Source organism: Chlamydotis macqueenii, chromosome 29, assembly GCF_036417535.1.
Source record: "Chlamydotis macqueenii isolate bChlMac1 chromosome 29, bChlMac1.mat, whole genome shotgun sequence".
Classification (NCBI taxonomy): domain Eukaryota; kingdom Metazoa; phylum Chordata; class Aves; order Otidiformes; family Otididae; genus Chlamydotis; species Chlamydotis macqueenii.
The window spans coordinates 677,788-697,738 of NC_141584.1; the positions used below are offsets into that span (position 1 = coordinate 677,788).

The 19,951-nt window shown below is 57.6% G+C and overlaps 1 protein-coding gene across 3 annotated transcripts in view; it reads left to right on the forward strand.

Moving 5' to 3' along the window:
• VDR (vitamin D receptor) overlaps positions 1-19,835 on the forward strand; it is a 38,797-nt gene extending 18,962 nt beyond the window's left edge. For 2 of the 3 annotated variants that reach the window (XM_086768735.1, XM_086768736.1), the window contains exons 2-10: positions 86-157; positions 1,455-1,605; positions 7,010-7,140; positions 15,640-15,824; positions 16,018-16,141; positions 16,638-16,809; positions 17,306-17,457; positions 18,387-18,503; positions 18,657-19,835. In XM_086768735.1, coding sequence (XP_086624861.1) covers positions 94-157; positions 1,455-1,605; positions 7,010-7,140; positions 15,640-15,824; positions 16,018-16,141; positions 16,638-16,809; positions 17,306-17,457; positions 18,387-18,503; positions 18,657-18,916 — 1,356 coding nt within the window. In that variant the 5' untranslated portion in view covers positions 86-93 and the 3' untranslated portion in view covers positions 18,917-19,835. Of the gene's footprint in view, positions 1-85; positions 158-1,078; positions 1,103-1,454; positions 1,606-7,009; positions 7,141-15,639; positions 15,825-16,017; positions 16,142-16,637; positions 16,810-17,305; positions 17,458-18,386; positions 18,504-18,656 lie in introns of those variants that run through there. The other variant, XM_086768737.1, reaches the window with a different exon arrangement.
• Positions 19,836-19,951: the final 116 nt, after the last annotated feature.

Here is a 19,951-nt window from a genome sequence, read left to right on the forward strand (position 1 = left end):
GTGCTGGCAGGCTCTCCTTTGACTCATCGATCTCAATCAGTTTGAAACCGTCTCGGACTGTGTCCTGTCTCTTTTTTAATTGCAGGTGGCTCCATGTCCCAGCTCCAGAGCTCCTGGGAAATGCACCAGCAGAGCATGGCGTATCTTCCAGACGCAGGTAACCCTCCTCTGCGCGGAGGACGTTCTCCTTGGGGTTGTGTCTGTCTTTTCTCGGGAGCTTTCTCCAAGTGGCGTAGACGAGTAGGACTCTTCTGTAAAGGTGCTAGGTTTCACGTGAGGTACAGGCGGAACCAAAATTGGAGAAAACTCCAAGCTCCTGGAGTTCTTTGGAGCTAGGCATCCCACAGGTACTCCGAGGGCATCGCTTGCCGGCCGTAAGGCCTTTGGGCTTCGTGCGCGAGCTCTGCGGAGCTGCTCTCGCGTGGCAGGGGATCGAGAGGAGTCCAGGCTTTACTGGGACCGAGCAGCAGCAGCCTGGGAGGCTTACGGGGAGACTTAAATTGTAGGGTTGTTTTGCCTTTTTCTGACCTCGCTGTTGCTCCAGACTCGCTGTCTGCAGTTCCTGAGCGACTCGTAAAGGATATTTTACACGGGACAACTGCAGCACCAGCTAAAAGCCTTTCGAAAGCCGATGACACACAGCTGGGCAGCAACTGTCTGCAGTGCCGCTTGAGAAAACATTTAGCAAGATTTGGCACCGTGAAAACTTCTAACCTTTATTTTCCCGGGGCTTTTAGACACTCAATTTTTCTGATAGCAGACTTCCACCAGTGGCTGCTGCAAGCCAGGGAAGGTCTATTAAAAGCTCCATTTTAATATTCATCTCAACGATCTGCCTTAGGAGTGCTGTTTCCTCCCTGCCTTGTTTATGTCCCCGTTGAGGGTTTTTTTTTCTTTCTAAACAATGCTCACTTTACTCATGTTTGGGATTTTTCTCACTTACGGGAGCTGGCGTGAGCGTGCCGGTGCCGCTTCCTGTCTGTGCACAAGGGAAATTCTGCGCCAGCGTACGGGCGGCGTGACCTCTTTCCCTGTGGTTTTGCAGCAGCGATCTGGGTGAATTCTGGTCCCGTCAAGGCTTTCTGAAAACGAACGCCAAGGAGTGAGGGGAAAAAAACCCATCAGGGTTTGGGGTGGGCTGTGGGGGTTCTCTCACTGGTGCGCAGCAAACTACCACGAGCACGTTCTGCGGCGTGTTTAAGGCTGGGGCTACGGGAAGCGGGGGAATCGGTCCTGGTTTTACTGGGTAGATGAGCAAACGTGTGCGCATACTAAAAACCAGCTACAACCTGCTTTTTGGTGGTGGTAGCGCGTGGAGCCAGAGGGAACACGGACGCTTTTCTTGCCAGATCATGCTGAAGCCAATGAGAAATCCTTTATTTGCATCTAATTTGCTTTTTGTACAGCTGTGACAACTTTACAAAACAAATACCTGGCTTTCTCTTCTCTCCCAGACATGGAGACCGTGGCTGCTAGCACATCGCTTCCCGAGCCAGCCGGCGAGTTCGACAGGAACGTGCCCCGCATCTGCGGCGTCTGCGGGGACAGAGCCACCGGCTTTCACTTCAACGCCATGACCTGTGAAGGCTGCAAGGGCTTCTTCAGGTGAGTGAGGGTCTTCAGGGAGGAGGAATCTTACGCCGTAACCAGCGAGCCTTGAGGAGCAGGCGGTCTGATCCTCAGGGATCTCCCAGTTCCCTGCATCCCTGCAAAGCTGGGCTGCAGCCAGCCGTGCCGGACCTGCGCCCGCGTTGCAGGCAGCAGCTGATGTGCCTGCAAATCTTGATAAGGGAGCGATCGCAAACTATTTCCCTTCTTGTGGCAGCCCGCTACTGGCAAATGGGTTGTTTTCCCCTTAGCCAGAGATTTCCGTCTGTCTGGGAGCTTTGCAAACCTCCACGTGCCGCGGAGGCAGGGGAGAAAGAGCCTGTGTCACGCTGTGGATGGCGCCTGGGAAAACAGACCTGAAACGAGCAGTCTTGGAAAACTAAACTTATTATTTTTTTAAAGCAAGCTGCCTCTAACGTCTGCTCGGAAGCTCTGTGCACTTCTGGGTGGAGATGCCTTGGGGTCCTCTGCCCACTTGCTGGAGCGGGCACCAAGCTCTTTCCAAAATCAGGCAGTTTCACTCACACCGCTGGCTCTTGGGGGTTTAAAGTTGCTGCAGGCCGTATGTGCAGCTGTTTTGAAGCTTTTTTTTCCACTGTCAGATGGCAGAAACATCTCTGAAAGCTGCTGGCTTCTCAGAGTCTGGCGAGTTGAGGTTTGTGGATGTTCACGAGCTCGGTTGTACCCCACCGTCTGTGGCGGCGATGCTCTCGTACAGACAGCGCCAAACCGTTCACGTGGGAGTTGAGATCGCTTGCACCGAGTGAGAGAATGACTAAGCGCTGGTGAAATGAAGGAAGATAACGACTGGCGTGGGACCGGCTGGGAAAAGCCTTGCTCAAGTGTTTTGTGCTGTAATGAGATGGTGGCACAGGTGGCTGTGGGATTGCAAACACCGGAGCGCAGAGCTTTACACCGCGAGCCGGGCTGTTACGGCAACCAGAGCTTGAACTTTCACAGCGAAGTCATAACTCCTCCCCTCGCAGGAATTTCGGGGCTAGATGGGGGTTTTTTTCACATACCGCAGTCTTGCAGTCTGTTTTCAAACGGGGCGGCTTCAAAGCCCGGCCAACCTGAGTGACAACATTTTCCTCAATTACCGCGCTAAATGAGTAACTCTTCTTTCAGGTGCCGTCCTCTGGTCTGGCGCCCTGACCTTCCCTGTCGCCGTTGTGGCCGCAGAGGCGCTGCTCTGGTTTTTGACCTCTGAAATGGCCGGTGCTGCTTGACGAACCCTTCTTGGGGTGCGATGCGGCTCTCGTGAGCCCTGCTGCCGCGTTTCCCCATCTCTGTTGTCCCAGCGTTGTAACCGTGCGAGACACAACTGTGGCAATATTTCTGAGCAGACATCTTAACGACGTGAGATGCTCTCATCGTCAGCTAGCCCTTCATGCCCCATATAAAACCTTTGTTTTCAATATAAGGCTCTTACTCCTTTTTAAATCTCGCTTCCCAGGCACGTTCTTCCCGTGCTGGGTCTTGGTGTGTTCCCTTTTGCTTATGCAGGCTTGTTTACAAGCCGTTTTCAATCACGGAATTAATTAATGCTTGCTGCTGCCGCAGTATCTAAGAGCTTTCTGCAGCGCTGCCGTGGAAGAGCCCGGACCCCTAAAACTCCCCCAGAACAGCTCTGGATCCCTTCGCCAGCACCTTGAGTTTTCTAACTGGCTGCGCTTGTGGGCGTTTGCTGGTTTTCAGCTTCCAGCTTGTGCTTCCTGAGCGGATCTTTGAAAATTCACTGCCTGGGTATCAATTTCTGGTGGCCGAGGTTGGAAGGAGCTAAAAGCGGGCGAGCGGCTGTGAATATCAAACCGCAGCAGCAAAACCCCGCAAGGTGTCCCAGCTGTTTCTGAGCGCGCTCGGGCTGCAGGTACGAGTTATTCTCCGCTGTGGGGCTGGACCTGGGCCGGTTCTTCTGTATGGTAGCGGAGGGACGCAGCAAAACGCAGCCCGAGCCTTGGCTCGCTGGGCTGGCTGCTGGAGGACCTCCCGGTAGATCTCCCCTGCCTCGGGGACGTACCTGCGTGACGGGGTTCCCCGGAGTGAAGTCCCCCAGGAGGTCCCGGGTTTTAATGACTCTATAAAAGGCGTCAGGAATTTACTGGCACCTCTGGGTGCTCAGACGTGCACGGAACCTGGGGCACAAACAGGCGTGAGGCAACCTTCGGCCTCTTGCTTCCAAGTTTGCTGTTTGCTAATGATGCCAACGGCAACGGCAGCCTTTGGTTGAGCTCTGCTGCTTGCCCAGGAGCTCTGAAAAAGCAGCGAAGCCCGAGTGATTTATTCCGCTGTGACTTTGCCAAAGCACCCACGGTTTGTCTGGTTTCTTCTGCAGTCATTTTCCCCCCGTGCTGTGACACTGGGCGTTAATAGCAGAGCTCCGTGGAGAGGCTCTGGCTATTTCAAAACCTCTGACGTCCCCACCCATCCTGTCTGCATCGCTGCGTCTCCCACTCCTGTAATCCTCCCCATGTCCTACACGAAACTTTTAAAATGAATCCGTCCCCTCTTCCTCCTTCCCCAGAAATATCTTTAGCAATATCTAAATAGTAATATCTAAAGATACTGCAGGGCAAGGTGCAGTTGTCTGGAGGGCTCCTGGGGTCAGAAGTGGGGGATGGAGCTGGCAGGATTTGGGGGGAGAACACGCGAGTGGACGCAAGGCGGGTGCCAGAGGGCTGCGGCTCTGCTCCCGGCGTTGCCTCGGCTGTCGGCGTGGAGGTGTAACGGGGAGAAACGGGGGACTGTCCTACCCAGGATGGTTTGTGATGGCTGCGCGGGGTGGTTCTGCAGCAGCCCGGGTGCCAAAATGACTCTGCAGCCGTTAGCCGTGTGGCGGGTGACGGAGAGGCCGTGCCAGGAAGGCCGCTGCGGGGTTTGGTTATGAGTAGGGTGGCTTTAAGGAAGCAGCATTTCACAGGCTCTGCAAACGTGAGAGCTGCGCGTACCGAAAGCCCACTTTGCTAATGAGTTGCTCCGAAGAACCGTCCTGGCTGGGGGAAGGACGGAGCACGGCACCAGTACCCGCCACACGACGCAGGTCTGGTCTGGGCTTTGCCCTGCCTCCGGTGAGGGCCGTCAGGGCTGCAATTCACCATCCGGCTTTGACGCAACTTCACATTTCTGATCACCCAAAAGCCGTTTCATGGAGGGGCTGGGGTTCGCTCTCTCCTCGGCGTGCTGGGTAGGACCGTTGGAGCCTTCTCCAGATCCGCTGGGCAACGTAACGACAAACGGGCTCCTTCTGCCCCCGTGAGATGGGCACCCCGCGAGCGCCGGTGAGCGCCGGCCGTTCCCCCTCCAATATTTGATTTGCATGCAGCTGGTGATTGTGGACCACCATCCCCGTTTCCCCTCCCACCGCCGCCTCAAAGCGCGTCGCTCCCTGCTAGGCAAACCCCGGCTTCCCTCGCTGCAGGCCGCCGCCGTGTCGCCTCTCGCCCGCGAGGCTGGCTTTGCGCAGGGAGGGATCTCGTTATTTTTAACATTCGGCAGCCTGCCTGGGACGTGGATCTTAAATGAGCCTTGAAACGGCTCCTTCTGGGGTTTTACAAAAATACACCGGAGCCGGACGGCGTGAGCTCCTGCGGCGGGGCGGACGACCGCCGCTCTGCGCGGCTGCTGTAACGCGGGGCCCCGCGTAGCCGTGAGCCGTGGACCCTCGGGGCCAAGAAGCGACTGCTTAGAAGGCGATTGTGCCCAGCCACCCTGTATTCGAACAAACTGCAATTTTCATACCAAAACCATAATGTTGCCTTGCCCCCGCGCACTGGACATCTTTCCCTGCCCGAGGGCCTCGTGTTTTTCTGGCTTGTTTGTGCATTCCCCGGCCTTGCCCCGGGCTGCAGGGGAAAGGATCAGCCGCCTGCCTGCCCTGGATGCTCAAAAACGGAGTCGCTCACTGAAACTGGGAAATTTTGGGGGTGTTCCATTTCAAATCCTGGTTTGCCCCTGAGCTGAGCAACATTGTCCCTGTTCCTGGGAGAGCAAAGGTCTCGGTGGAAGGGGAAAGCGCAGAGAAAATCGATAAACTGAGAGCCAGCTGCTGGGTGAAAGAGGAATTTCTTGGCGTAAGGCAGGTTATGGAGGGCTCTGCCATCCTGCATTAATTTTCCTAAATGCATTTATTCATCTGTGAGGTGAAGGGAGAGTAAAGCCTCTTTGTTTACATCTCCCTTTCTAAAATAGCCTCTAATTGCACGCTACGTGCTGCTCGGGTCCGCAGCCCGAGAACATATTTTATATTTATACCCTATAAGCGCAGGCTTGGTGCTGTTCTTGGGCTGGAGGGGCCCCTCTGCCATCGCCGCCTCGGCCTGCAGCCGCTGGGACGTCCGTCCTGCTGGCCTGCGGAGCAGCGGGGTCACGCACGCAGCTCAGCGTCGCGGGAGGACTTTGTGGAGGGGAAAGCGACTCCTTCTAGCGGATTCTTCACGCTGGGGCTGAGACACAGCGTTAATTTGGCGACAGATTTCTCGCTGCTGTACCTGACTTGCGCCTCTGCTGCGTTTAACGCCGAGCATCCTTGCTTTGACTTTCCAGCCCGGAGGCGTTCCTGGGCTTGGTTTACCTCCGTTCTTCACGTAAAGCCAGCGGCGCCTTTAGAAATAGTCACGAACCCAGAGATAAGCACTTTCTCCAAAAGCCAAGACGTGGCGTCTCCGAACGTCCCTCCGTGGACCAGCTCGGCGGTGCCGTAACGTCTCATTAGCGGATGTCGCGCAGGATGGCCCAGCAGAAAGGCGACTTTTCCCCGCGAGCTCTGGCTTTGACCCTTTGTACTTGGAAGATGTACAGCCACGATTGCGGCAGCGGACTAACGTGGCACGGTGTGGTTTGGGTGGAAGAGAGGGTTATTATGTTAAGTGGTGTTTCTCTTGTGTCCTGCAGTGAGATTTCTTTCTCCTGCACGCACAAACATGCACTCCAGCCAGTTCTTCTAGCAAAGCCGGGCTTTAAAGGCTGGTAAATGTTTAATAACATGCTCTGCTTTGGTACATGCCGGCCTCCGCGTGGGTTTCTTTTGCTGCTGGTGGGGGTTTCTCTACAATCCTCCCACCCTTCAAAATACCCGTTCAAAACCAGAAAGCTGCTTAACCTGTGGTTGAACCCCTCGGCTGTGTCCTTGTAAGAACTTCTTCTTTTCCATGCTGTCCAGCGCTGCCCGAGCCTCTAAGATCAGACCCGTAGATGCACCAAAGCAGACACAGCTCCTCCATCCTGGTCTTCTTGAACGACCAGTGGAGCTGAACAGAGTCAGGCCAGAGATGTTTCCAGCACCCTCTGAGCAATTTGGATTTGTGCTTGCACCTCCTCCCAATGTTTGGAGCAGCCTCCTGCACAGTCAAAACGGTGTTGATTTGACCCAAAATAAGGTGTTTTTTTCTCTGTTCCTCTCCAGGAGAAGTATGAAGAGGAAAGCGATGTTCACCTGTCCCTTCAACGGTGACTGCAAAATCACCAAGGACAACCGGCGGCACTGCCAGGCCTGTCGGCTGAAGCGCTGCGTGGACATCGGCATGATGAAAGAGTGTGAGTAGGCGGCTGCACCTCCCGTGGGGAACGGCCCGGCTTCGTGCCGTGATGGCCTTTTCCTTCTCAATGAACGGGCGGTGCGGGAGGTCGGCGCGCGAGCGTGAAACCGGAGAGCCCTACAAGGATCCGCAGAGGATGCAAAGGGCAGGGAGCGTGGTGGGTAATGATTGAGAGCGGCTCTTTTAATGATTGAGCCTGTTCCTGTGGTGGTTAGCGTTCTAGGGAGTCACTTTTATCCGAGCCAAGTCGCCTTTGCTGGCTCCTGGGGGACATCAGCTTGGTGAGAGCGTCCGGGGCTGTTTCCGATTACCTCCCAGTTACGCTGAGCTTACTCCAGCCCTGCCTGCGCAAAGTCACCGTCTTCTCCAACACACTTTCATAGACTCGGTAGGGTGGAAGGGGCCACTAAAGCCCACCCAGTCCAACCCCCCTGCATGGAGCAGAGACATCTCCAACCCGATCAGGTTGCTCAGAGCCCCATCCAACCTGGCCTGGAATGTTTCCAGGGATGGGGCATCCACCGCCTCTCTGGGCAGCCTGGGCCAGTACTCCACCACCCTCAGTGTAAAACATTTCTTATACCCGGTCTGAATCTCCCCTCTTTTGGTTTAAAACCATCACCGCTCATCCTGTCCCAGCAGGCCCTGCTGAAGAGTCTCTCCCCACCTTTCCTGCAGCCCCCTTTAGGCACTGGGAGGCCGCTCTCAGGTCTCCCCGGAGCCTCCTCTGCTCCAGGCTGAGCAGCCCCAGCTCTCCCAGCCTGGCCTCACAGCAGAGCTGCTCCAGCCCTCTCAGCATCTGCGTGGCCTCCTCTGGACCCTCTCCAACTGGTCCATGTCTTTCTGATGTTGGGGGCTCCAGAGCTGGACGCGGTGCTGCAGGGGGGTCTCACCAGAGCGGAGCAGAGGGGCAGAATCCTCTCCCTCGACCTGCTGGCCACGCTGCTGGGGATGCAGCCCAGGATGCAGTTGGCCTTCTGGGCCGCAAGCACCCATTGCCAGCTCATGTTGAGCTTCTCATCCACCATCACTCCCAAGTCCTTCTCCTCAGGGCTGCTCTCCATCCCTCATGCCCCAGCCTGCATTTGTCCCTGGGATTGCCCCCACCCACGTGTAGGACCTTGCACTTGCTTTTCCGTGCTCCTCGCTGCGTCCAGACAGGGAGAGTCGAACAAGCTCCAATAGTTTCCATTAGCGTGGAACAGCCTTACGTTTGGCTCTGCGACACCTCTCGTGCTTTTTTGGGGGTTGTTGGTTGTTTTTTTTTTGAGGGCCCTGATTGTCGCAATGTGGGTCCGTCCATCCAGCCACGTGCGCAGTGGAGACTTGAGTAAATAGCAGAGGGGAGCAGAGCAGTTTTTAACGCAGTCCAAACACACTAATGTTGTCCAAATATTTATTTTCTTCAGCTATATTTATAGATAAGCAGCTTTTAAAAATAAAATCTGTTTGACACACTTCCTCCTACGTACACATGCTTTCCACGTCCTAAGTCTTCAGGAGAAGGCTGGTGTTCGCGTAGCGTTCAGACCAAAATAACAGCCTTCTGCTAGGAGACACGGCAAACAGGACGTCGTGCCGAGTGATTGATGGGCCTGAAAATTTGGAAAATGGAAGCGGCGCTCGTTTCCTTACGTGACGAGTGGAGAGCAAACAGGGCCCGATGCCGCAGGCTGCCACCAAAGCGGCTGCGTCCTCCAGAAAATCAGAACTTGTAGGTGTCTGCAGAAAAAAAATGCCGAAATTTCCAGTTGTCCCAAAGATCGAGGAGATCCCTGATAAAGGAAGATCTGTGGATCTTTTTTTTTTTTTTTTAAACTAGCAGCTGTGTCCCGTAAAGAGGGAGAAAAAGACCACACAACACGCCACACGTACCCCTGTTTTGGGCAAGGATGAGGACGTGTGAGCCCGAGGTGGCCGGTCGGTGCGGTCCACGTGGCGTAGCTGTTGCTAACGAGGGAAATGTATTGACTTGCATCAGTTAATTACTCGGGAAGGGCAGAAAATTCAGCGGCGGCGATGCACGGGGTGTTCGCACCCCAGCCGGGGTCGGGTCCCGGGGATGTGCGTGCTCTCCGCAGGAGTTAACGTGTAAGCGGCCTTGTTAGCAAACTGTTACTGGGTTAACAAATCCTAACCTAAGGAGACTAAAAATAGCCTTCCTGTGGACTTTGCTGCTGGTTAAATGAAGGGGAACGAGGCACCGCCGTTATTTTTAGGTCGAATCAGAGATTTTGAAGCTCTTGAGGAGGGTTTGTGCCTTTTCCAGGCTGTCGTTGAAGGTGATGAGGAGTCCCATGGGCAAGGCTGGACCAGTTTGACCCCGCTGCCAATGGGATCCGAAGCAGAAATGAGGGAGTGAGATGGGGACAAAGAGGAGGAGGAGGAAGAGGGCAGACCCCTGCCAGCCGTATTTTGGGATTTGGTGCAGGCAGACCCTTCTCCATCCCTGGAGCGTGCGGCGGTTGGATGGCCTAGCTGATTTTAGACATCGCCTCCAGCCCAAACCACGCAGGGCTGAGACCCGCGTCAGCGCAGCCGTGCCGGGGGTCCCTTCCCCGGGGCATGGTCCAGGTTTGGGTGCAGCTGAACCTGCGAAGCAGACGCTGTGGTGATGGGCTGGAGGAGCCCGGTGCTTGTCGGGGAGGCGCAGCAAGGAAGGGATCGCGTGCATTGAAACTCGTACAGAGCAAAAGTCTCAGCCACCGGCGCTCCCCGGGGAGCTGGGGACAGCGTCGGGGCGGCCACTGTCCCATGAGGAGAGGAGGAGGTGGAAGCTGGAGGGCAGCCGAGGTTACGGCCGTGAGGCTGGAGCAGGATTTATAGCCCCGCCGCAACGCCTGGCTTCACCCTGAGCTGTCCGCAGCCAACGTTAGCAAATATTTGTGGTTTTTCCGCCTGTCTTATCGGCACAGGGTGAAGCGCAGGGCAAGCTTGCGGGGCTGGCGATCGGCAGAGGCGAAATCCACCTCGCAACCCGAGCCGTGGCGTTTGGGAATGCTCCTTCCGCCGCTCTCGGGAGTGATTTCCCTTTGGGTGGCTCCAAGGGTCAGGTCTCCAGCTTTGCGCTGTCTGCTTGCCGCTGGTTTTTCCTAGGATGATGCTTAGCGGGGTGAAGGGTTTGTTGCTGGACTATCCCGCCTGCTTTGGCACTGGTTTTGGGTGGCAAAATGCTGAAGTTCCCCATTCTGCTCTGCAAAATTGTCTTTTGCCAACTGCCTGGAGCTCAGGAAGGGACATCCATCCCTCGGGGCCGTGACGGCCAAAGCACCGGGCGTCAGATGGACCCGGTGTGCGCAGCTGCCGTAACCTTTGGGTGATGCACTTCTCAGCGTCTCTGCCCCTTCTGCCCCGGCCTGTAACACTCCCCGGTGTTTGCCGCGTGTTCACGCAGAGATCGGGGACCGCTCGTCTGTCCTGCACGGTCTAAAGGCGCGGCGGCAAAGCCGGAGGATAAATTATGCATCACCAAATTGAGCGGCCGGAGGGACCCGCGGGCTCCCCGGGGCTGCAGTGGGAGACGGCATTGGATGGATTTGTTCTCTCCTTGCCACCTTGTCTGCTGCTGGGGAATTGTTTTGTGCTTCGTGTCCCGATCAGTGAATCTCCTTGGGTCCCCAGCCACGTCCTGTCCCTCGGCAGCTGAGTCCTCGGATATCCCCTGATCTGCAGCAAAGTACAGCTCGCCTGGGGTCAGCGCCTCATGGATCTTCTCTCTCCTTTTCCAAGGAAAAGGCTTGCGCGGAGCTGGTTGTGCTCACGAGCAGCTGATGCTCAGCATCCTCACCATGAGGCTCCATTTATGATCTCAGTGCCGAAAATCCCCAAAGGGGAGGAGGAAAAAAGAAACGGACCATCATCTCTGAGCCAGGGAGAGGAAAAGAAACTGGAAGGAGGTCGTGCAGAAAGAGGGGAATTTCCCAAATTGGTCAGGAGAGGAGCAGAGATGCTCGGGAGAGCAGGCAGGGTTACGATTGTTTAGGGTGGGACCACGGGATGAGGGTGAGCGCGGAGGGAGGCGGCATTTCCAGCTCTTCTCCGCTTCCCCGAATAGGCGGTGATGCTCAAAGTGATAAAAAGTCCCTGCTGCCTCAAACGTGGAATGTGTTATTCCCCGGCCCGGGAGCCGCTCCACGGCAGCGTTGTGCAACGCCGGCCTCTGGGACCCGCACTGATGCCGGAGGTTGGCCGAGAGGCGAAGCGGGAGCACGAGACAGAGGGAAGAGTTGCGACCGTCCAGGAAAACGTCACTTGGCAGCGGCCGGTGATTCACAGGCTGGCCGGGAAGCGTCTCTGCTCCCCATGGGTTCAGAAGCACGCACTCTAAACATCCAGCGTCCTCTGTCACTAGAGCAGGCTTGGAAACTGGCAGGCGCTGAGCGTCCGGACAGCCCTCTCCGAAATCTGTGCGAGCATCGCTTCGGTTGGCCAGCTCTCAGCTGCATCGCAGGGACGCGACCTCCTTTTCGGGGGAGAGCAGCAGCCGGGGGCCTTGCAACTGCTGTCACCGCTCCGATTTGCCCCGGCGCGGGTCGGGGACCTGTGATTTAAATGGCTGCTGCTTGCCCGTTGCTGCAAGCTCTCCTCCTCTCTGGTTTCCACACAAACCCACGTGCTGGAGGAGACGCACGCCGTCCGGCCAGCCCGTAGCACCCCGTTTGCCCCGCTCCCACCATGGCAGTGTTTGTGTTCCTGAGCAGCGTGGGGGATGAATTCGACTTGCGGCCCAGAAGGCCAACCGCATCCTGGGCTGCATCAAGAGGAGCGTGGCCAGCCGGTCGAGGGAGGTGATTCTGCCCCTCTGCTCTGCCCTGGTGAGACCCCACCTGGAGTACCGTGTCCAGTTCTGGAGCCCCCAACACAAGAAAGACATGGACCAGTTGGAAAGGGTCCAGAGGAGGCCACAAAGATGATCAGAGGGCTGGAGCACCTCTCCTATGAGGACAGGCTGAGAGAGTTGGGGCTGTTCAGCCTGGAGAAGAGGAGGCTCCGGGGAGACCTGAGAGCGGTCTTCCAGTACCTCAAGGGGGCCTACAGGAAAGATGGGGAGAAGCTGTTCAGTAGGGCCTGTTGTGATAGAACAAGGGGTAATGGGTTTAAATTAGAAGGAGGTAGGTTTAGATTAGATATGAGAAAAAAATTTTTTACAATGAGAGTTGTAGAGCACTGGAACAGGTTGCCCAGAAAGGTGGTGGAGTCCCCATCTCTGGAAACGTTCAAGGCCAGGCTGGATGAGGCTCTGAGCAACCTGATCTGGTCAGGGATGTCCCTGCTCCTGGCAGGGGGGTTGGACTAGATGACCGTTGAAGGTCCCTTCCAACTCTAACCATTCTATGATTCTATGACTTCGCTCCCTGGCTCCAAAGCGTGCGCGGCGGGCGCCGCTGGGAAGGCTGCATCCCGGGTATTTACTGCGGAACCGGTGCAGGGCGATCCTGGGCATCCTTGGCAGTGCAGCGTGGCTGCAGCCCCTGCGGGGCTGCTCAGGGGATGATTCCCGGTCTCAGTACGTGCTCCTTGTCCCTATGGCGTGTTAAACTGCTGCTCCTGCTGCTCAGCCCTCGCCTAACTATGAACTGCCCCGCAGCTGCTGATATTTCCGCAGCTCTCTTGCCGAGCACAGGCTGTCGGCTTCAGCTTCTCGCCGCCGCTGTCCCAGCAAGATCCCAAATGCCACTCCCATCACGACAGCCGTGCCAGGCTGGTTGTTCCCCCTGCACCCCTGCGGCTGGATTTTGTCCCCAGCTCCAGTAGGCTGAAGCACCCACCATTCAAGCTCAAACTCCATCCACTGAACACGTTTGATGCCTGATGTTTCCTAAACTTTAATTTTTGCTTTCTGTTTGGCGGCTCTTTCCTCGCCTGACAGAGCAAGGCTGCTTTCATGCTGCTCCTCGTCGTCCTCCAGTGTTTCCCAGCCCCTGGTTTTGGCCGAGGTTGCGGGGCTGTCTCCTGGCCCCGCCGGCTGTACCCTTGTGTGCTCGGTAACCTCAGTGCTCGCCTCGGTGTCGGCCGTGGCGTTCCCTGCTGCCCCGGCGGTGTCTCGCAGAGAGCCAGCGTGTGGTCGGGAAGCGACGGGCGGATGTTATCTCTCAGCCTCCGCATGGATTTTGGGTCAGGGCAGCCCGCAAGCGCTCAGCCACGTCACCGGTCGTGCCAGGAGTCTGTGGCTGGACATCTCCGGCTCAGCGTTTGGAAAGTAATCGGATATGGAAGGTGCAGGCGTTGAGCCGCTTCCCCGTCCCGTGTTCCCCCTCAGGGCGGGCAGGGGCGCGGCGGGCAGGATCCATCCTTCTGCGAGTACAAACGAGGGTCGAGTCCTTTTCCCCAGGACTTCATAAAGCAAGCAAGTCGCTGCGCTGACATCCCTCCTCCACGTTACCCCAGTCCTACCGAAAAGCCGTTCCTCTGGCACGGCCAAGCGAGGTGCGTTCCTCGCTGTTCCCCGGCATCACCGGGAAGGGTTTCACCAGAACCGCCCGGGGGTGGCTCTCAGCCCGCAGTCCCGATGCCGGGCCATGTCGTGGCTTGCACGAGTACCGCTGTGTCACGGCCCTGGCCTTCGCAACACCAGATGAGCGGGAAGGGAATCGCGATTCCCCTGTATCTGATTTTTCTAAACACCTGTGGGGCTTCCTTTGGGTTTTAATCTCCTGTGGGCTTCAGCAAGTCCTATCAGAGCGTTAAAACACCAAACGCAGGACCAGGCCGTGCTCTGCCGAGCCTTGGTGCGGCCGGCAGCCCTGCGATGTACTGGGAACCGGGATGCTTTGTTGCGTAGACGCTGTGCAGGGGAACGTGCCTGCCCTAGGGGGTTGTAGCAGGGAGTGCAAACCTCACCAGTGTTTGTTCCCCCGCCGAAGCGATGCTTTGCGAAATGCTTTTGCTTTTCAGCTCCTACCAGAGTGAGAAAAGCTGCCACCTCGCTGTTTCGAATCTGTTTGAGGGCTGGATTTCCTAAAGATGGGTGGGGAAATCCAAGCAGATTTCCCTTCCAGTCTTGTCCCAACACAGAAACATCCTTTTCTTTCCAATCCGCTCTGCAGACGCTTCCTAATTTCGAATTGATTCACTCGCAGGATCCAAGATTCTCTTGGTGTAGACACCTGCAGCAATCCCTTCCAAAGCCCCGACGCTCAGGACGGACCACGCCGGCAAAGACTTTGAACGCCGTGACCACAGCCCAGCCCCTCGGCTCTGTGCCCCATCCTCATGCCCAGCCCCACGTGGCTCTTTCCCCACAGATCTGCCTCATCCGTGAACAGCTTTCCTTCTTGCACACACAGCCCAGATGGATCTGATGCTTTTGTAATAAGAACCAGGATGGGAGATGGCAAAATCCTGATTTTTCTCCCCGAGGAGTCGTGCTGTCCCCGCAGAGCTGGCCGTAACGTGCCAATCATGGGAGCGCCCTTTCGGCCTGCGCCGGTCGTTCCCATGCCTCTGAGACCAAGTCTCCTCTGAGATTGTGCAAATTTGAAAATGTGCTGGAAAAACGCCGCCGGCTAAAGGTGGCAGAAGGGAGCAGGGGCTGCAAACACTTCCTCGCCTCGAGCCCTGCGGCCGAGGCGCCCGCTGCCCTTCGCCAACCTCCCGTCCCAAATTCCACCTCGACTCGCCCAGCGTCGAGTCTCCCTGCAACCCAAGGCGGTCAGAAAGCCGCCTTGTCATCAGATAACGTGCTTGGGGTTTGGTTTTGTTTTTTTAATGACCGCTTAAAGGGCTAATAACATCTTGAGGAACGGGCTTTGCTATTTTTAGGACCCGCTGGTGGATGTGTATTAACGAGCGCTCTTGCGATCATGTGGCTTGGCTGTGGGATGGGAGGTTGCTACCCCGAGAGATGATTGCAGCTCCCAGTTGCTTTTCTTCTCTTTCAGCCCCGTGAGGCTATTCAGGTCTTTAAGCTGTTTTTATAACGGTAAGATTTGAGCCACAAATCACCTGTGGGTGCTCCCCTTCCCTAAATAAATGGGAGAAGCCTCGCACATTGCCTCTGAGTCCAAGCTTTGGCTGCTGCTGCAGGCTGTCACCCCTAAACACCCAGCCCTGGCAGGAGGAGTACGTTTATACGTCCCCGTAGCTTAAAAATACTTGCGGTGCCGGATACCCAGGCTATCCTCCGGACGCGGAGGCTGAGCGATGCCTCGCCGGGCTCCCTCTGTTGTCGGGCGCTGACAGCGGCGCTGAAGCGAGGTGAACCCGCTGGCCCGAGTCTCGCAGGATCAAGATTTCTTTCACCTGAAAGCGCAGAGCACACAGCGAGGTCGCAGTGCGGAGCGGACGTGTGGCAGCACTGACGTGACCTTATTGCACCCGAGTGGGCTGTAAACTGTGCCGGTCCTGTAGCGGGAACGCGTGACCCGGCAGCCGAGGACGGGAGCCGGACGGGGTTGACGCAGGTTTAATAACTGATCAGCAAGGTGATGGAGATGCTGGCTGTGGTGGCCCGGGGTTGCTTCAGTCCCCATTTCTGACGCTCTCCCTGTCCCCGCAGTCATCCTGACGGATGAGGAGGTTCAGAGGAAGCGGGAGATGATACTGAAGCGTAAGGAGGAGGAAGCGCTCAAGGAGAGCCTGAAGCCCAAACTCTCGGAGGAGCAGCAGAAAGTCATCGACATCCTCCTCGAGGCTCATCGCAAAACCTATGACCCCACCTACGCCGACTTCACCAAGTTTCGGGTATGTCCGGGGCACACCAGCCCCGACTCCCACGCACAAGACCAAGCGGTTCCTGCCCATTTCATCCCACGACCTCTCACTAGAGGAGTTAAAAATCCCCATGTAAAAACCTTGCTGCTGTTGGCAGCAGGCAAACAACCGCCACCAAATCGCTCTCCCAGCCCCGTTCCTCACATCTTGCTCTCTCTTCCAGCCCCCCGTGAGAAGCAACCCCAGCAGCAGGGTGGCGGCGAGGTCCTCCTCCATCCTCACCCAGGACTTGTCGTCGGAGGACTCCACCGACCTCTTTGGCTCTGATGCCTTCAACACGTTCCCAGGTACCACGCTCGCCTCGCTGTAGGCGCCAGGGGTAGAATTCCCGCGGCTTTACCTAAGTCTGGCCACTCAGACCCTTGTTTTAACCTCTTCTGGGGAGCTCATTTAACTGTAAGACCCTCCCAGGGGCGTTGCGAAGGCTTTTTGGGAGCACAAAGCGTAAAGTGCTTGGCTGGATCACGGCCCTGCCGACCTGTGTGTGTCTGAGCCCTCGAGGGTGTGTGAACACGAGCGCTGGCCTGCATCCGCGCTGCTCCCGCTGCGGTTAGGCTTGCCCACGGCACAGGAGAGGAGTTAACGGCCCCAGTGCAAAAATCTCCACGCTGTTGGCAGCCAGCGATTGACCGCTCTGCCAGCCCCGTTCCTCGTGTCCTAAACGCAACGCAAAGCCCTCCTGGCAGGACGGATGCCGTCCCCGCTGCTGGCTGGCATCGTTCTCCTCCCCCGTAACGTCTTCCCTACAACCGAGGTTCCCTCTGACCGGCTCCCTCTCTCCAGATTCTGTGGAGCCCCAGATGTTTTCGAACCTGGTCCTCTCGGAGGAGAACGACGAGAGCTCCTCCATGAACATCGACTTCTCCCACCTCTCCATGCTCCCGCACTTGGCCGACCTGGTCAGCTACAGCATACAGAAGGTGATCGGCTTTGCCAAAATGATCCCGGGATTCAGGTGAGACCTTTGCTCCCAGATCCCATCTCTGTGGGGGTTTTCCACTCTCAGGAATCCTGTCCTACCCTTCACAGCCAGGTCATGTTTCTCTGTTTCCTCCTCACAGCTGTCCCTCAGGCTCTGTTCCCTTCCCAGGTCTGTTCCTGCTTTCACGTTTTCTGTCTCTCCTCCTTCCCGGGGTTACTCCTCTCCTGTTTTACCCTGATTCACCCAGACTCTGTAAGCAAAATGCTTTAGCTCCTAAGAAAGACGCACGAGGCCACGTGAGCGGGCCCATCCTGGTTTGTGAAGAACCTCAGGTCCTGTTTAACTCCAGGCCTGGTGCCCAATAAATGTAGCTGCAGAAATATCCGCTGCTTAATTACACAGAAACCGGGATGAGGGAGAAGCTGGGGCGGCCCCAGCAAAGGGAACCGGGTTACCGATGGAGAACCTGGCACGTGGGCGGCGTGGGCTCACCGGACAGGTCTCACGTCACCCTCTTCCCCCCGCCCAGGGACCTGGCAGCAGAGGACCAGATCGCCCTGCTGAAATCCAGCGCCATCGAGGTGATCATGCTGCGCTCGAACCAGTCCTTCACCCTCGAGGACATGACGTGGACCTGCGGCAGCAACGACTTCAAGTACAGGATCAGCGACGTCACCCAAGGTAAAGGCTGCCGGACGCTCTCCCGCTGGCTGCAGGCTAAGAAACGTCCTCCCGCCCTTAAATTGCGGTGCAAAAATCCCACACCGAGTAGTCTGGAAGCAGCGATGTGCTGGCAGGCTGCCGGCAGCTCGGCAGCGCCACGGCTGGGCTGAGACCCCCGTCCCGGCATCAGCCGCGCTCTGCTCGGCTCCCAAGCCTCGCGCTGCGAGGCCGGATGGCTGGAAAGAGCCGTTAGCTCCTGAGGAAAAGCAAAGGCGGAGCGCGGCTGTTTCCAGAGCTGTTTCCAGCCCCTCTGCCCTGCAATGGGGGCTGGGTTTGGTTTGCTCCGGCTGGAAAGCCGCCGTGCCTTCCCACTGCCGCATCCCTGCAGCCAGGAAGCCCTTCCGCTAGGAAAGGTGGTGAATCCTGCCCTGAACCTCCCCTGCCCTAGGATTTGAGGACCCGCACAGAGGACAGGGTGTGCAGATCGTATATACGGACCTAAAATCTCTCCCTGCGCTTGGAAGAGCCGCAGAGTATCCCGGGGAGGCTGGGATCCTGGGTGCAAGGGCAGAGATCCCGGGAAAGCAGGCAGAGCGAGCGGCGTGCTGGGACCAGGCACAGGGCACACGAGGCGGGGTTTGCGACGCTTGCGCAGGACACGGGGCAGCGTGGAAGCGGTGATAAGGAGGCAAAGCGGCTGCAGGTTCAGTGTCGTTATGGATTTCCGCAGCAAAATCTGCCCCACGATCTCCTGCTTTAGAGAAACGGCTGGGGAGAACAGAACAGTTTAAAAACCGACGTGTTTTGAGCCGTATTAAAAGTTTTCTTCCACTGTCCTGGCTCTCTGCTGCGCTGAAGGAGGAGCTGCCGAGCTCCACGCTCATCCCGCCGCTCCGGGAGATCGTGTTCCGGAGCGGGCTGTGCTAAAGGTCCTTTTCTCTTCCCAGCTGGCCACAGCATGGACCTGCTCGAGCCGCTGGTGAAATTCCAGGTTGGCTTGAAGAAGCTGAACCTTCACGAAGAAGAGCACGTGCTCCTCATGGCCATCTGCATCCTGTCCCCAGGTAGGAGGCCGCTCGTCTCCCACGGTCACTAACCGGCCAAATTTTGGCTGCGTTAAGGCCCTCATCGCCAAAAATGTCACCTTTCCCTGCCTCTCCATCGCGGCCGTCTGGGAAAAGGGAAGGGAATGACCCTGCTTTGGTGGTGTTTCCTAGATCGCCCAGGTGTGCAGGACACCTCGCTGGTGGAATCCCTCCAGGATCGCCTCTCCGAGATCCTCCAGACCTACATCCGCTGCCGGCACCCTCCTCCCGGCAGCCGCCTGCTCTACGCCAAGATGATCCAGAAACTGGCCGACCTGCGGAGCCTGAACGAGGAGCACTCCAAGCAGTACCGCTGCCTCTCCTTCCAGCCCGAGCACAGCATGCAGCTCACGCCGCTGGTGCTCGAGGTCTTCGGCAACGAGATATCCTGACTCCGGCCGTGGGGCTGAGCACCCACCGGCGAAGGGATAAGTCAGCCCGGCTTTCCCGAGGCAGCGAGCGGACGGAGGTGACCCTGGGCAGGAGTTTTGTACAGAGACGGTTCGGTTTCACACTACTGGAGGTCCCGCTTCGGCTTCTCATCCACGGCGGCTGACGTTTGCTCGCTGCCGAGCAGCGACAGACCCAGACCCATGCGGGTTCCCCCGACTCCACGAGCAGTTTTTCCGCTTCCCTGCCCTCTGCGAGAGCTGACTTATCCCTTTATGGATATTTTGAGGCTGGGCTGCCTCAAATCACTTTTTTCTTGACCCAAAAAATCGGGCTGCTTGGAGGAGCAGCGCTGGGGTGTTTTTGTGCGGGGAGACGGACTCACGGTGTCGCGGAGCCGTCAGCACCGTCCTCTGCTCCCTCCTAAAATCTGCAGTGCTCGCACCTCCCGTTTCAAAAAAGGGGGCTCCCAATTGAGTCGCGCACCCCCCATCCCTGCCAGAAAATGCCGTGGGCTGTGTCCCCACACGAGCGACCCGCTAAAACCACTCCCCTGAGCCGCTGCGGGGCCGGAGCCGTCGGTGCCAGCTCCGAGAGGGGGAATTTGTCCTCGGCCCGCGGAGGAGGCAGCCGGAGGAGCTGTGGTTTGCGTTCCCAACACTACTGCCTGGTTTCGGGGGGGGCGACACCATGCTCCCGGAGCCGGACCCTCGAGGCGGGACCCCCGCCATGCGCGTGGCTGCCCCGCAGCCCCTGAGGGCGTGGCGGTAGCCACCTCGGGGTGCCCCGTGCCCCCCCGTCCCCCCTCGGCGCCCCCGGGGGAGCAGCCCCCAGGGGTGGGGGGGGCGGGGGGGGGGTGGGAGCAGGGAGGCCCCTGGGCCCCCCGGGAAGAGCCCGGCTCGCTGAAGGGTGCTGCAAATAAAACTCTCGCTTGGGAACAGCGCGAGGGCTGGTTTTGCTTTTTTTTTTGGGGGGGGGGGGGGGGTGTGCACGTGTCCGTGTGTCCCCGCGTGGGCTGCGCGGGACCGTGGGTGGCT